This window comes from Ovis aries, chromosome 3 (assembly GCF_016772045.2).
Source record: "Ovis aries strain OAR_USU_Benz2616 breed Rambouillet chromosome 3, ARS-UI_Ramb_v3.0, whole genome shotgun sequence".
Lineage (NCBI taxonomy): Eukaryota > Metazoa > Chordata > Mammalia > Artiodactyla > Bovidae > Ovis > Ovis aries.
The window spans coordinates 164,192,431-164,210,793 of record NC_056056.1 but is presented as its reverse complement, the minus strand read 5'-3'; the positions used below and the strand labels follow the sequence as shown (position 1 = coordinate 164,210,793).

At 35.5% G+C, this 18,363-nt stretch overlaps 1 protein-coding gene across 1 annotated transcript; it reads left to right on the top strand.

The window, feature by feature from the left end:
• The first annotated feature begins 16,954 nt into the window (after window positions 1-16,954).
• On the top strand, window positions 16,955-17,895 carry LOC101109790 (olfactory receptor 6C2-like). The gene is given in 2 exon segments (XM_004007487.4): window positions 16,955-17,501; window positions 17,504-17,895. Coding segments are annotated over 2 exon segments (936 nt in total). The 5' UTR covers window positions 16,955-16,957.
• The last annotated feature ends 468 nt before the right edge of the window (window positions 17,896-18,363 follow it).

The following is an 18,363-nucleotide window of genomic DNA, read 5'->3' as shown; positions in this document are numbered from 1 at the left end:
GGTACATATATACAGTGGACTATTACTATTATTTTCCTATAAAAAAAATGAAATAGTGTCATTTGTAGCAACATGAATGGACCTGGAAATTATCATAGTAAGTGAAGGAAGCCAGATAGATAAAGATAAATATATAATATTGCTTATACATAAAATTTTTGGGAATGCATGTAAGAATTAAAGATTTTAAAATTTAAAAAAATTAAATAAATTTTTTAAAAAAGTATACAAATAAACTTACTAACATAATAGAAATAGACACACACACATAGAAAACAAACAGTTACCAAAGAGAAAAGAGAGGAAGGGATAAATCAAGAGTTTTCATTAACATATACACACCACTACAAATAAAATAGATAATTAACAAGGACCTAACTGTATAGCATAGGGAATGAATGGTATATATTTCCTCAATATTTTGAAATAATCTGTAAGGGAAAATGTGTCTTTGCAGGTGGCGCTAGTGATATAGAACTCATCTGCCAATGTAGGAGACATTAATAGAGGTGGGTTCAATCCCTGAATCAGAAAGATCCCCTGGAGGAGGACATGGCAACCCTCTCCAGTATTCTTACCTAGAGAATCCCATGAACAGAGGAGTGTGGTGGGCTGTAGTCCATCACAAACAGTTGGACATGACTGAAGCAACTTAGCATGCATGCATAGGGAAAATAAACAGAAATAATCTATAAGGGGAAAGAAACAAAAAAGAAAAAATATATGTATAGATCACTTTGCTATATAACTGAGATTATTAATCTACAACCTTTCCATTTAAAAACTGGAAAGTATTCTTTTTTAAAATGTTTAAAATTTATTTTTCAAAGAATCACTTACAAAATAATTATGTACATTATACTTTTAAAGAATAAGGTCTCTTGGAGCATATTAAGCTTATTTAATAATGACAAAATTCAATTTAAGAATTTTTTAAAATATGGCCTTTAAATGAATCAAGGTCAGTTCATTTCAATTGCTCAGTCATGTCTGACTGTTTGCAACCCGCATGGACTGCAGTACACCAGACTTCCCTGCCCAACACCAACTCCTAGAGCTTGCGCAAACTCATGTCCATCACATTTGTGATACCATCCATTCACTTCATTCTCTGTCATCTCCTTCTCCTCCTGCCTTCAATATTTCCCAGCATCAGGGTCTTTTCCAATGAGTCAGTTCTTTGCATCAGCCAAAGTATTGCAGTTTCAGCTTGAGCATCAGTCTTTCCAATGAATATTCAGGACTGATTTCCTTTAGGATGGAATGGTTGGATCTCCTTGCAGTCCAAGGGACTCTCAATAGTCTTCTCCAACACCACAGTTCAAAAGCATCAATTCTTTGGTGCTCAGCTTTCTTATAGTCCAACTCTCACATCCATAGATGACTACTGGAGAAAAACATAGCTTTGACTAGATGGACACTTGTTGGCAAACTAATGTCTCTCCTTTTAATGTGCTGTCTAGGTTGGTCATAGCTTTTCTTCCAAGGAGCAAGCATCTTTTAATTTCATGGCTGCAGTCACCATCTGCAGTGATTTTGGGACCCCAAAAATAAACTCTCACTGTTTCTATTGTTTCCCATCTTGCCATGAAGTGATGGGACCAGATGCCATGATCTTAGTTTTCTAAAGGTTGAGTTTTAAGCCAACTTTTCACTCTCCTCTTTCACTTTCAAGAGGCTCTTTAGTTCTTCACTTTCTGCCATAAGTGTGGTGTCATCTGCATATCTGAGGTTTCTCCCAGCAATCTTGATTCCAACTTGTGTTTCATCCAGCCTGGCATTTCGCATGATTTACTCTGCATATAAGTTAAATAAGCAGGGTGACAATACACAATCTTGACGTACTCCTCTCCTGATTTGGAACCAGTCTGTTGTTCTATCCAGTTCTAACTGTTGCTTCTTGACCTGCTTACAGATTTCTCAGGAGGCAAGTCAGGTGGTCTGGTATTCCCATCTCTTTCAGAATTTTCCACAGTTTGTTGTGATCCACACAGTCAAAGGCTTTGGCACAGTCAATAAAACAAAAGTAGATATTTTTCTGGAACTCTTTTGCTTTCTCCATGATCCAGCGGATGTTGGCAATTTGATCTCTGGTTCCTCTGGCTTTTCTAAATCCAGCTTTAACATCTGGAAGTTCACAGTTCAAATACTGTTGAAGCCTGGCTTGGAGAATTTTGAACATTACTTTGCTAGTGTGTGAGATGAATGCAATTGTGCGGTAGTTTTAGCATTCTTTGGCATTGCATTTCTTTGGAAGTGGAATGAAAACTGACCTTTTCCAGTCTGTGGCCACTGCAGAGTTTTCCAAATTTGCTGGCATACTGAATGCAGCACTTTCACAGCATCACCCTTCAGGATTTGAAATAGCTCAACTGGAATTCCTACACCTCCACTATCTTTGTTCATATGTGTTTAACAAACATAGTATTCTAAAAATTTATGTTCTATAATACAACCAAATCTCTTCATTCATTCTCTTCTAACACACTATTAGAGGAATTAAATTCTGCAATTTTATGTTTCTAACACAAAAATGTTTCATATTGAATAACAGAAAGGTAAATTTAGACATATAATAATATGCAAAGCATTTATAAGCTCAGGTTTACTAAAGTGATCTAGAAAATTGAATATTAGAGATCAGTTCTTAAACTAGAAGAATCAAAATAGCTTTTGTTAAATGTTCATTTTATGCTTTCAGTTTATTATTTCAATAAATAGTATTACTTCTCTGAAGCAGAAAATATCTTTCTAGATACATCTCTGAAGGTTTATTTAACTTACTGGTTCCTCAGATTATTTAAAAAAAAAAAAGATAGGTTCAACAAGGGGCAATTGAAATATTGAGCACAGCTGCTCCCTTGCTTAAATTGATCCTTCCATTTTCTGAGGGCTTCACATATTAGGTTGGTAAAACAAAGTAATTGCAGTTTCAGGCCGTGAATTTTAAATCTTTATAATGAGGCTCAAACACATCTTTATTAATCAAAATAGGAACCATTATAATCAACACATCTTTAGCAATGAGAAACAAGTTTGTTTATTCCTGTAGCGTAAAAATTCACCCTTTGGAATTTGACAAACTCTTGGAAAGCATTTTCTGCCTCCCACTGGTTGTGGAAACATTTTCCCTACAAAAAGTTACCTAGATGCTTGAAGAAGTGGTAGTCGGTTGGTGAGCAGTCAGGTGAATATGGCGGATGAAGCAAAACTTCATAGCCCAATTCATTCATTTTTTTTATTAATTTTTATTGGCATACAATTGCTTTACAATTTTGTATTAGTTTCTGACATGCAGCAAACTGAATCAGCTATATATATATATATGTGTGTATATATATGTGTGCATATACATATATATATATATATATATACACTCTCTTTTTTTGGATTTCCTTCCCATTTAGGTCACCACAGAGCACTCAATAGAGTTCTCTGTGCTATACAGTAGGTTCTCATTAGGTATCTAGTTTATACATAGTAGTGTGCACATGTCAATCCCGTTTTCCCAATTCATCCCACCTCTCTTCCTCCCCTGCTATCTATACATCTGTTCTCTATGTCTGTGTCTCTATTTCTGCTTTGCAAATGAGTTCATCAGCATCATTTTTCTAGATTTCACATATAAGTGATTTTATACATTTGTTTTTCTCTTTCTGACTCATTTCACTCTGTATTGCCGTCTCTGGGTCTATCCACATCTCTGCAAACTGCAGTTGCATTCCTTTTTATGGCTGAGTGATATCCCATTGTACATATGTACCACACCTTTATCCATTCTTCTGTTGCTGGACATTTAGGTTTCTGCCGTGTTCTGGCTATTGTAAATAAAACTTCAGGGAACTTTGGGGTGCATCATTCATTTTTAAAAATGGTTGTGTGACCTGCAGTCCGGCGTTGTTGTGGAGAATTGGGCCTATTCTGTTGAAAAACTGTGGTTTTCATCTGCATCTCATCAATTTGCTGAGCATACTTCTCAGATGCAACAATTTCACCAGGATTCAGAAAGCTGTAGTGGATCTGATAGGCAGCAGACCACCAAACAGTGACCATGACCTTTTTTGGTGCAAGTTTGAGTTTGGCTTTGGGAAGTACTTTGGAGTTTCTTCTCAGTCCAGTCACGGAATTGGTCATTGCTGGTGGCCATATATAATCCACTTTTTGTCCCATGTTACAATCTGATCAAGAAATCATTCATTGTTGTTTGTTGCATAGAGTAAGAGAAGACGACACTTCAAAACAACAATATTTTGAATTTTGGTCAGCTCATGAGGAACCCATTTACCAAGCTTTTTCACCTTTCCAATTTGCTTCAAATGCCAAATGATCACAGAATGTGTGACATTGAGTTCTTCAATAACTTCTCGGGTAGTTGTTAGAGGATCAGCTTTGATGATTCGTTGGTCGTTGTCAATTTCCAGTGGCTGGCCACGATGTTCTCCTTCTTCAAGACTCTTGTCTCCTTTGCAGAATATCTTGAACTACCACTTCATTGTATGTTCATTAGCAGTTCCTGGGCCAAATGCGTTGTTGATGTTGCAAGTTGTGTCCCTGCTTTATGACTCATTTTGAACTCGAATAAAAATGTTTTCAAATGTGCTTTTTGTCTAAAATCATTTTCTTAGTCTAAAATAAATATAAAATACACAACAAGGAATGTCATTAGCAAAAAGACATGAAGTGAGAAATGTGCATTAAAATATTGTATAACATAACCACATTTATTTAAGAGTATATTCCAATATCAAACAGCAATGTTCATCAATACAAAACCACAAATACTTTTGCAACAACCTAATAGATGAATATACAACTACAATAACTGATGCATACAACAATCTTATGCAAAGAGCAAGTAAAAATGAATTTTTTGTTGTTAAGCTAAAAGGGAAATTTATAATTGTCTTGATGATGTAAGAGTAAGAAAGAATTACCAATAGCAATGTGATCCTGAGGGTCACCACATCTAATAAACATACCACCGTTTCTAGTAAATGTGTGTCTGAGAAAGAAAGTTGTAGGGTAGGAGAAATATCACAAATGAAATGGTCAATGACATTTGAATCACAGAAATCCAGGTGAAGAACCAAAATCACTGGAGGGAAAATGACCAGGATGCCAGTTACCCAAGAACTGAGTACCAGCTGATGACAGATTGTGCTGCTCATGATGGATGTATAATGCAAAGACTTGCAAATGGCAACAGGTCATAGAACTAGCCCCCAGCAGGAAAAATTCTGTAACTTCCAAGAATACGTAGAAAAACAACTGAGACATACAACCAATATAAGAAATCATATTTTCTCTGTTTACAGTGGTGATTAGGAATCTGGGGGTGCAAGCACTTGTGAATGAAATTTCCAGGAAAGAGAAATTATGGAGGAAGATATACATTGGGGTCTTGAGACGGGAATCCAACAGAGTGAGGGCAATGATGGTTAAGTCTCCAGTCACATTCAACATCTAATTTAGAAGCAGAAACAAAAAAATTACTATCCGTAATGGAGAATTATCTGTCAGTCCCAGAAGAATAAACTCTATGTGTCTTGTTGTATGGTTCATCATTTACCTTTTGTGATTTCAAACAACTTCTAGTAATAAAAAGGTATAAAAATAAGAAACTACATGAGTAGTTTTATATCGAATATATGACATATTAAAATATCAATGTGCACAAATATACCAATTTGCATGAGGTTGAAGATATGTTCTAAAACTGTGCTGCAAAAATTATTATTATAAAGTCAACTCAGTTTTTGAAATTGACCCATAACAGTTTTTTTTTCACCCTCATCTACAAACTTCCAGTCATGTGTAAAAATTTGCCCATTGTTAAATAAATTAGATAAACCCTTGGTTCAGGCTTCAAAAATAATTCATTAATCTTTAATTATACACTTCATCAAAATAAAATTATGCCAGATCATGAAATAAGACCTAATAGTTCAGTTCTGAAATTTTAAATTTCATATTAAAGTGACATTTGATTCCAGCCCCATTATAGCCTCTAATACAAACTATTGATGAAGACATAGCAAATGACAATAACAGAAAAAGAGAGTGTAAGTGTGTAATAGCACAACAAAATAAATAGTAATTGAATATAGGAAAAACTCTAACAGAATATAAAGCAGATATGACCACATTTCAGAGAAAACAATGGCACCCCACTCCAGTACTCTTGCCTGGAAAATCCCATGGATGGAGGAGTCTGGTAGGCTGCAGTCCATGAGGTCTCTAAGAGTCGGACACGACTGAGTGACTTCACTTTCACTTTTCACTTTCATGCATTGGAGAAGGAAATGGCAACCCACTCCGGTGTTCTTGCCTGGAGAATCCCAGGGATGGGGAGCCTGGTGAGCTGCTCTCTATGGGGTTGCACAGAGTCGGACACGACTGAAGCAACTTAGCAGCAGCAGCAGCAGCATGACCACATTTACAAAAAATATAATAATATATTGAGGACTTCAGCATTTTGCCACATGTAATTGGCACCGTGAGAATAAAAAACACAGAAAAGGCCATCACAATCTCCACCCAGTTACAGACAGCCAGAGTCTAACACCACTTGCCAAATGCAGCTCCATGACGGTGAAAAATTACTATTTTCTTGTCACATTGCTTATAGCCTCATGTCCCCAGTAAGCACTCATACACCTAATTGTGTGTGTGTTTGTATATGTGCTCACGTCTGACTCTTTGTGATCCCATGGACTGTAGCCCACCATGCTTCTCTGTCCATGAGACTTTTCAAGCAAAAATACTGGAGTGGGTTGTCATTTCCTCCAGAAAATCTTCCTAACCCCGCCTCCTATGTCTCTTACACTGGCAGGCAGATTCTGTACCACTGGTAAGCCCATATCTAATCAGTAACTATTAATCTAAGTAAATACTAGTATACTACTATATCAAATACTAGTATTGACGTGTGTGATGATTTGGATGGGACAAATGTGTTTGTAATTGTAGGTTTTCAGAATCTCCAGTGGCCCAGGATGAAAAGAGTGTGACTAATGTAGCAGAAGCATAGCAATGGGGTAGTTTCCAACTCAGTGAAACCCCATGGACTGTAGCCCACCAGACTCCTCTGTCCATGCAATTCTCTGGGGAAGACTACTGGTAACCATTCCTTTCTCCAGGGAATCTTCCCAACCCAGGGATCAAACTCTGGTATCTTGCATTACAAGCAGATTCTTTACCATCTAAGCCACCAGGGAAGTCCAGAGCCTGTTAACAGTTAGAATTTGGACTTGAGAACTTCCCTGGTTGTACCATGATTAGGAATTCACCTGCCAGTGTAAGGGACACTGGTTTGATCCCTCGCCAGGAAGATTCCACATGCCACAGAGCAATGAAGCCTGGGTGCCACAACCACTGAACCGGTACTCTAGAGCCTGTGAGCCATAAATGCTGAGCCTGCGCACCGCAACTACAGAAGCCTGCATGCCTAGAGCCTGTATGCATCAACTACTGAGCCCGTGTGCTGCAACTGTTGAAGCCCATGTGCCTACAGCCTATGCTCTGCAACAAGCAAAGCCACCACAATGAGAAGCCTGTGAACGGCAAGGAACAGTATCCCCCACTTGCCACAACTAGAGAAAGCCCACACACAGCAATGAAGATCCAACACAACCAAGCTGTTGCACGTACAACCCAACTATGGATCTGAAGAAGAACTCATTAATGGCTACTGAGATGAAGAATAATCCATTTTTAAGATTAGAATTGTAACAGGTTTTTATTTTTTCAAATGAATTTTTAATATGAATTTATTTATTTTAATTGGAGGTTAATTGCTTTACAATATTGTATTGGTTTTGCCATACATCAACATGAATTTTTAAAGACTATTCAAGATAATAAATTGAAGCTATTGCATCACTAAGATAGTTCAAAAATGTGAGCAGACCAAAATATTTCTACAAAGCAAAATTTATGTAAACATTGCAAATTAGCAGATTATTTTGTATCATATAAAACACATATATGCCAACATACCAAGATAAATTTTTATTTTTTCCAATATGTGAATTGTCACTAGGAGAAGAGCATATGGGCACCTACCACAAACTACTCCTACTTATTTTTCTAAAACAACTCTATTCAATATTAAGTAAAAAATTAGGATTTCTGCATAATATTATGATTTAGAAATAAATATTTTCTTCAGCAGATTTGAGGATGTACATGCCTGCATGCTAAGTCACTTCAGTAGTGTCTGACTCCTTGCGACCCTATGGACCATAGCCCAAAAGGGAACTCTGTCTGTGGGATTCTCCAGACAATCTTGTCTGTGGGATTCTCCAGACAAGAATACTGGAGTGGGTTGTCATGACTCCCTCCAGGGGATCTTCCTGACCTAGGGATCCAACCCACTTCTCTTATGTCTCCTGCATTGGCAGGTGGGTTCTTACCACTAGCGCCATCTGGGATGTGCACCTACTTTTTTTTTTTTAAGAATCTCATTGTTTTTATTTTTTTTTATTTATTTATTTTTTTACTTTATTTTACTTTACAGTACTGTATTGGTTTTGCCATATCAATATGAATCCGCCACGGGTGTACATGAGTTCCCACTCCTGAAACCTATATTTAAACATTTTGAAGTATTACTAATTATTATAATGTCCATTGTGTGTTGAACGTGTGTTGAACATTTACTGTGCATGAATTACTGTGTTAATTGTGTTTACATTATTTAATCACCGTATAAAGCATGGTTGTGAGAGTTGGACTGTGAAGAAGGCTGAGCGCCGAAGCATTGATGCTTTTGAACTGTGGTGTTGGAGAAGACTCTTGAGAGTCCCTTGGACTGCAGGGAGATCCAACAAATCCATTCTGAAGGAGATCAACCCTGGGATTTCTTTGGAGGGAATGATGCTAAAGCTGAAACTCCAGTTCTCTGGCCACCTCATGCGAAGAGTTGACTCATTGGAAAAGATTCTAATGCTGGGAGGGATTGGGGGCAGGAAGAGAAGGGGACGACAGAGTATGAGATGGCTGGATGGCATCACTGACTCAATGGATGTGAGTCTGAGTGAACTCCGGGAGTTGGTGATGGACAGGGAGTGCTGGCGTGCTGTGATTCATGGGGTCGCAAAGAGTCTGACACGACTGAGCGACTGAACTGAACTGAACTGAACTGATAAAGCAAGGTACACATAATTATGAACTTTTCCTTTTTACTTTTGAAAAAATTGAAACTTAGAGACATTATTTTTGTTGCTCACACTATAACAAAGTTCAGAGTTTATGGAACAGGGCTGTAATAAGATCTTAGATTCTAAACTGTAGTTTGTTAACTGTTATGCAGTACTTCCAACTAAGTAAATAAATCATTGATGATATGTAGATGAGAGCTGCCTAGCTAGCCAGATATCGAATGCCTCAAACTATACCTAGGATCCAAATGCTCAACATGTTTTTGAGTAAATAAATATGTGATTGAAAAATTGATATTTTTATACCATATATGCAAAAAAATTTTGTCAAGAAATGATCTCATGAAGCTTTTTTTTCCTCTTTCCTTCTTTTTTATTTTTTTATTTTTTTATTTTTTATTTTTTGTTTTTTTGTTTTTATTTTTTATTTTTTAAATTTTAAAATCTTTAATTCTTACATGCATTCCCAAACATGAACCCCCTCCCACCTCCCTCCCAAAACATCTCTCTGGGTCATCCCCATGCACCAGCCCCAAGCATGCTGCATCCTGCGTCAGACATAGACTGGCGATTCAATTCACATGATAGTATACATGTTAGAATGTCATTCTCCCAAATCATCCCACCCTCTCCCTCATGAAGCTTTTTAAGAATACCTTTTAAATAAAGTTTTATTTTTCAACTATACCATTGTTTTATATACATTAAAGTTTAAAGTAACATATAAACAATAAAATTGAATATAAATAAAATCAAAAGAAATGACAGTATTTCAGAGTGAATAAAAAATTACAAAGGTAAAAAGCAAAAAAAAAAAAACAAAAATAATTTAGTGTGTAACTTAAAAGCATCACATTCTTATCATTGACTCTCTGTAAAAGGGTTACAAATACATTCGTAACTGCATTTAGTTTGGATGTTATCATTGGTGGTATTGACTGAGTAATTCTAATTTCTTTTTGTGTGGATTTTAGCATTGGACAAACATATTGATGTTGAGAATACCACTATAGGGAAAACAGAAAGTAAGGGAGAATTAAATATGATAGGAAAATAATTCAGTAGAAAAATTAGAAGCAACAGTGTAAAATAATAGTTTCTTAATGTGTTATATTCCAGCTTTGTCTTTTGAAAGATCCAAACATTTTGACAGCATTGCTATGCTCTAAAATTAAGGAGGAAATTCATAGAAGCCTTCTTAAAGGCCAAATTTGTACAAGAGTACTGAAAATAAAAATTACCATAGAAACAAAGAATCAGAGCGTTTTGAGAAAGGATACATAGTGGCACCATTTTAAATATAGATAATGCTATGGATAGTGATGTGAATATGAATGCATCATGAAAAATGGAAGCTCTATAAAAGAAGTGCAATGCCAAATCAGTCACACATAAAGAAGGAAAAAAAAACTAATAGTCACTGTATTAAAACCTCATGACACAGGAAACACTTTACACTTGACTTCCATGATACCATGCTCACCGGCTGTTTGTTCCTCCTACTTCACTGTATGTTCTTTCTACATATTTTTCAATACCTCCTTGTTATTACTTTCTGAATGTTGGATGCAGATACTAAAGTAAATAAAATAATTGGAAGAAAATATAAGTAAGTATATGACATGATTAGGATTATTAAAGCCTTTCACATAATAATAAATTCAGAAACAAACCAAAAAAAGTAAATAGATTTTACTGCAATTTAACCAAATTTTCTGTATTCCATCACCACAAATTGCATTAAATGTTAAATAACAAACTGTGAAATAAGATTTATTACATGATACTTGCACAGACTTAATATCCTTAATATATGGGAATATCTCAAGAAAGCATAAGGAATTACTTCAAGAACAGTGAAAGGGTAGTAATATTATGTTCAAACATTACCGATAAATATTTGCAAATTATGACACATTACAAAATGTTACTTGGTTCATCATTTTGGCAAAAATTTAGTATCTTCATGATACATTCTGACCTTGCTGTTATTAATGCATCTTCCAGTCTCCAAGGACACTATCCCAATTCCTAGGTGCATTAGTTAGCTTTTGTTTTGCTTTTTTTTTCTATATGAATATTTTACATTCATTAGTGACTTTGGAGCATGGTCACCAAGGACACTTTTTTTTTAGCATAGTTAATCTTACCTGTTACACATTGACCATATACAAAAAACATCTTCAATCATTCTGTGGTGAAACTTCAGGGAACCACTCTGTGTTAAATTGTTGGGTCAGGCCATCAACTTTGCAAGAATGAAAGAGAATTTTGTTTTCCTTGGCCTGTTTACTAGTCTTTCCTTCTATCTATATTTTGTGGAAATAGGTCATTTTTGAATCTTGACTGATTTTTATCAGTCACGGTAAATGTTAGGCACAGGGATATAAAAATGGATATAACTTGTTCATGCATTTCCATTGCTATCTTTGAGTGAGTGTTAAGTGGAAAAGAATCACTAGACTACATTCATGTCACTACTAATAACTGGTTTAATTGTGAGACTATGTGGGGAGAAAAAAATCTGAAGCCTGAATGACAGACTAAAGTGTAAGTACTTGCATATTTTTCAAATCAGTATTTTTTTCTATTCAAAATTTGGGGAAAAATTAAAACAGTTCCTTTTCTAGAGAAGGGAATGCTATTTCTGCGATGGAAAAGGTCTGGTTATTTGGCCTGAGGGCATCGAATGTCCTTGGTTTTAGGAGAGAATATATTTTCCTCTATTTCATAGAAAGATGTCCACTAATCATTTGTATGACCTTGAAGAATTCACTCTCCCTCTCTGAACTTTGTTTTCTTTCTTCATAAAACTCACCATGCTTTAGAAATCAGTGACATGAGTCTGAAAATTCTCCTGTCCAAAGTAGGTTAAAGCATCTCTGTTTGGAGCAGAATGTGGCTCTGGAGGGAAAAAAATGCTGGTCAGGGGCCTGAGCCCAAGAGATGACAAATTCTGTAGATCTAAGGAAGGGTCTAGGCTTCCCTGGTGGCTGAGAGGTAAAGAATCTGCCTGCCAATGCAGGAGATATTGGTTTGATTTCTGGTTTGGGAAAATCCCCTGGAGAAGGGAATGGCAACCCATTCCAGTATGCTTGCCTGGAGAATCCCATGGACAGAGAAGCCTGGTAGGCTATAGTTCACAGGGTCACAAAGAGTTGAACACAACTGAGCAACTAACACTCTCAACACTTTCAGTGTTTTATATATATACATATACATATACACACACACACACACACACACACACATATATATATATATATATATATAAAATACACACACATATATGCTGACCAGGAGAATTTATTATTCTAAAGCTTCATTTAAATCGTGTGTGTGTTCACTCAGTCCTGTCTGACTCTTTGTGATCCCATGGACTGTAGCCCACCAGGCTTCTCTGTCCAAGGGATTTCCCAAGCAAACATACTGGAGTGGGAAGCCATTCCCTTTAGCTTCATTTGAATGGTATGATCTTTGACATTCAGTTACTGAGTGGATGTTAACCCCATCTATGTGAATATAACCTGTGCCAAATCATAGTACAATAGTCCAGATGTATTTTTTAAAAGGTTTTCTGAATTAGACCTTGGGGAAAAGTGTAGAAATAAAGCAGTGTTATAGAATACTACAGTGTCAGGTAATATGGCCAAATATCAGAGTTCACCTTAATTTTCTAAAAATTATAAACGTTTACCATAGTTTAACATTTAGAGAAAAGTTAACAAATGGCATGGGCTCACTGCTGTGGATAGAAATAGCTCTATTTCATTAAGAGTACCTTATAAGCTGTAGATATACCTAGACCTTTATGCTGCTACCTGAATAGAGTTACTGTCCTGAGTTCTTCTTTTTTAATGTAACTTTTTTATATTTCCCAAAATGAAAAAGGTGAGGAGTGGCATTGTTTTCCACTTTTGCAAACCACAATGTTTACCTTAACACAGGAGTTCTCATATCTGCTTCTAACAACGTGTGCTCAGGCCCTCGGTTGTGTCCTACTCTTTGCAACCCCATAGCCCGCCAGGGTCCCCTGTCCATGGAATTTCCCAGCCAAGAATACTGGAGCGGGTTGCCATTTCCTTCTCCATAATGTCCTGGTTTCTAACTCCATAGATTTGCTGTGCTTATCTTTGAAATTTCTGTGAATGGAATTCTTTTAGGTCTTGCTTCTTCACTCAAAATTTTGTTAGAACTCTCCATGCTATTGCATGTAAGAGTATTATTAACTGTCATTGTTTTACTCTTCCATTTTGTGAATATAATTTCAATTTACAAATTGATTCTGTCATTGGAAGTCATTTTAGTGTTTTGAGTTTTGGGATTATTAAAATAATGCCACTTTGAATTTTGTTAAACATTCATTCATTTGGAGTACATATGTATGCATTTCTATTGGGCAAATACCTATAATAATAATATCCTGTTTCATATTCAACTTAATAATCATATTCAAAAAGTCTTAATAGTGCCTTTAAAAATGTACACACCAACTAAGATTACAATACATTCTTTTTTTTAAAGCATGATTTTAATTTTATTAAAATTAAATGCATACAGATATGCTAAGTAATTTTAACAGTGGAAACACAGTGTAAGATTGACTATTTTAAAATGTAGATGTATGGGTAATTTTATCTGATTAAATTTTATTTTATTACACTGGATTTTTTTTCTACCATGAAAGTTTTTATTTTTTTATTTTTTAATATAAATTTATTTATTTTAATTGGAGGTTAATTACTTTACAATATTGTATTGGTTTTGCCATACATCAACATGAATGGATACTTGGTATGGTCCATCCATTTAATGTTAGTTATCCTCATGGTTGTACACTAGTTGTGAATTTAATTTCCTTTTCCCTAAACCCTAACAAGATTACATTTCATATGTTCACTTGTATTTAGATGTCCTCTTTTGTGAAGAAATTTGTCTAATTTTTATTAGGCTTGGTTTTGTCTTATTGATTTGTAGTAGAGTTTTATAAATGCTGGGTTCTGTCTTTGAGAGTTTTTGCAAATATCTTCTCTTAGTCTTCTTTAATCAGTTGTATGTATTGTATATAAAACTTACATATATAACATTCTAGTGAATTATGAAAAATATATACATACTTCTTCATAACCACTACTAAAATCAAGATATATAATGCTATGCAGCATTCCATGTTTATAAATATCATAATTTATTTATAATCTCTTGATGCTTCCTTATATTGGATTCCACTTTTAGTTACTTTGAATAAAGATCCAATTGTAAAGTTTTTCTATGAAATACATATATCTTTCTCCTCATAGTAAATTCTTAGGGACAGAGTTGATATGTCATATTTGAATTGTGGTGCTGGAAAACACTCTTCAGAATCCCTTGGCCTGCAAGGAGATCAAACCAGTCAATGCTAAAGGAAATAAACCCTGAATATTTCTTGGAAGGACTGATGCTGAAGTTGAAGCTCCAATACTTTGGCCTCCTTGTGCAAAGAGATGACTCATTGGAAAAGATCCTGATGATGAGAAAGACTGAAGGCAAAAGGAGAAGGGGGTGGCACAGGATGAGATGGTTAAATAGCATCACCATCTCAATGGACATTAAGCAAACTCCAGCAGATGATGGAGGACAAAGGAGCCTGGTGTGCTACAGTCCATGGGGTCACAGAGAGTAAGACATGTCTCAGTGATAAAATGATGTCTTTTCTAGGCAATCCTTTCTTTCATTTCACCCTCTCTCTAAGAGGTTCTCAAAAATAAGGTAATTCACTTAGGCTGATAATCCCCAAATTTATATCTGCACGAAGAGTGCATCCTATAGTATTGTGAATTCAATATTCAATTTTTTGGACATCTAGATCAGACTTAGAGGGTTTAAAGTTAGACTTTTCCTTGGACAAGTCTACGTGGCTTTCATTTTCACTTTTTAAAAACTGTCTTTCTAAAGGCAGAGAATTTTTTCTTAGGTCTATTATCTATTTCAAGTTCATTTTTTGTTGTGTTCATTTTTATGTCAGTTATATGGAATTGACTGAAGATGCTGTTTACTTCTTGTATATGTCTGTGGGTTTTCAGTCAATTCTATCAATTAATTAGTAGGAGAATCTCCAACTATAATTGCTAATTTATCTGTTTCATCTTTTATTTATGGCAGTTTGTGCTCTTCTGTCGCTTCAGTAGTGTCTGACTCTTTGCGACCCTATGGACTATAGACCACCAGGCTCCTCATCCATGGGGATTCTCCAGGTGAGAATACAGGAGTGGGTTACTATGCGCTCCTCCAGGGGATCCTCCTGACCCAGGGATCAAACCTGTATCTCTAAAATCTCCTGCATTGTCAGGCAGGCTCTTTACCACTGGTGCCACTTTAGAAGCCCTTATGCCAGTTTATCCTTCATATATTTTTATGCATTATTAGATACATAAATAATTAGAATCTATGTTCTTGGTTATTTGACTCAGTTCTCAGTATGTAATTTTCTTTTGTATGCTTGTTAATTTTCTTTGGTGGCAATATGCACTCCAGCGTTCTCTTGATTATCCTTTGTATGATATACTTTTTCTATTCTTTTATTTTTAATCTATCTATGTTATTATATTTAAAGTGGAGTGCTTGTATATAGCATCCAGAAAAATAACTTTTTAATTGTTCTTATAATCTCTTTTGATTACCATGATATGTTTTGATCACTTATAGGCAGTGTATCATCATTTATGTTTGGACTTCTATCATTTTGTTAGTTGATTGTTCTTTGTTCCCATTGCTATTCATTCTTTTGTTTCTACTACACTAGTTTAGTGTTCCATTTTAATTTATAGAATGTTTTTTACCATATCATTTCTTAAAAGTTTGTGTGTGATCTGTAAATTATAATCTACACATTGAACATTTCACAAACCATTTTGATATAATATTTTGCCACTGAGGTAGAATGTAACAGAAGAAAATTGTTACCCTTTACTCTTCTCCTTTTCATTATGGTTATCATATTTTGTCTCTATACAGTGTCAATTCCATCAGTATATGTTATGGATTTTGCTTTCAACAGATGTTTCAAAGGATTTGTATAGTATGGTATTTTCCTGTTTGTTTTTAAATGTTTGGTAGGAATCTACAAGTAAGCCATCTGAGGCTGCAGTTCTCTTTGTAGAATAATTTAAATATGTATTTCGTTACTTTGGGCTTCTCTAGTGACTCAGATGTTAAAGAATCTGCCTGCAAAGCAGGAGATCTGGGTTCTATCCCTGGGTTGGGAATATCCCCTGGAGAAGAGAATGGCTACTCACTCCAGTATTCTTACCTGGAGACTTTCATGAACAGAGAAGGCTGGTGGGTTACAGTCCATGGGATTGCAAAGAGTTGACACGATTGTGTGACTAACACTTTTACTTTTCACTTGTTTACTTTAATGTTAAAAATAGAACTATATAGGTTAGGTATTTAATCTTGCATTAACTTTAGTAGATTGTATTTTTCATAGAATTCATTCATTCATTCAAGTTGCTGAATCCATTTAGCAGATTTTTTCAAAACATGACATTTTTATCTTTTCAATAGCTGAATAATTTATAATGATGCTATACCTCACATTTCTGATAAATTCCGCCTTTTTTCTTTCAAGATCAGTCTCAATGACAATTTTATCAATGTTATTACCTCTCCAAGAATCAGCTTTTGATTATATTCATTTGTCTCTTGTTTCTGTTTTCCATTCCATTGATTTTTTTTAATTATTTTTTTAATCTATTTGGATACCTTCTCTTTGACTTTTTACATGTAGATTACCTAAAACATCAAAAGTGATAATGAGAAATCGCACAGTCATAACAACATTCATCTTGTTGGGATTTACAGAGGACCCACAGCTGCAAGTTCTGATTTTTGTCTTCTTGTTTCTTACTTACGTGCTGAGCATTACTGGAAACCTGACTATTATCATTCTAACATTCCTAGATTCTCATCTTAAAACACCTATGTATTTTTTTCTCAGAAACTTCTCCTTCTTAGAAATCTCATTCACAACGGTCTGTATTCCCAGATTCCTGTATAGCATATCAAGTGGGGACAATACCATTACTTACAACGCCTGTGCTAGTCAAATATTTTTCATTGGACTTTTTGGGGCCACAGAGTTTTTTCTCCTGGCAGCCATGTCCTATGACCGATACGTGGCCATCTGTAAACCCCTTCATTACATGACCATCATGAATGGCAGAGTCTGCACCATCCTTGTGTTCTGCTGCTGGATCTCTGGGCTGATGATCATCATCACACCACTCAGTATGGGCCTCCAGCTAGAATTCTGTAACTCCAATGCCATTGATCATTTTGGCTGTGATGCAGCTCCTCTTTTAAGATCTCATGCTCAGATACATGGTTCATTGAACAGATGGTTATAATTTGTGCAGTGGTGACATTCATCATTACATTGATAGGGGTTGTTCTTTCTTACGTGTATATCATCAGGACTATTCTAAGATTTCCCTCTGCATCACAGAGAAGAAAAGCTTTTTCCACTTGTTCTTCTCACATGATTGTTGTTTCCATTACCTATGGCAGCTGTATTTTTATCTACATCAAGCCTTCAGCCAAAGAAGAGGTGGACATTAACAAAGGGGTGTCTGTGCTCACTACATCTGTTGCCCCGCTGTTGAACCCTTTTATTTATACTTTGAGGAACAAGCAGGTGAAACAAGCTGTCAGTGACATAATCAAAAAAACTGCACTTTTCTTACACAATTAAGAGGATACTGGATTTAAACCATCAGATAAAAATAATGTATTGCTTGCTTAAACATTTTTCTCTGGAAATCCTAATTGTGAAACTACTTAGAATAAATCATTTATCCCTCTCTTTAATCTCAATCAAAATGATTTGTCCTCAAAAGAACATGAGAATTTATTTCTCAGAAGCAAAATCTTCCTTCATTTCTCACTGTTTTTCTAACATTATTCAAAAAAAATTGCATGCCATGTTAAATATAGTATCTATGATTCCTGGGAAAACTTCAGAACAATAGTTTTGCTGGACTTCTTTAATTTGCATATGTATCATTAATATACTCTGGAGAAGGAAATGGCAACCCACTCCAATATTCTTGCCAGAAACATTCCATGAACAGAGGAGCCTGCTGGGCTCTGCAGTCCATAAGATCAGAAAGAGGCAGACACAACTGAGGAATTTTCACAATCACACTCAATAAATATACTG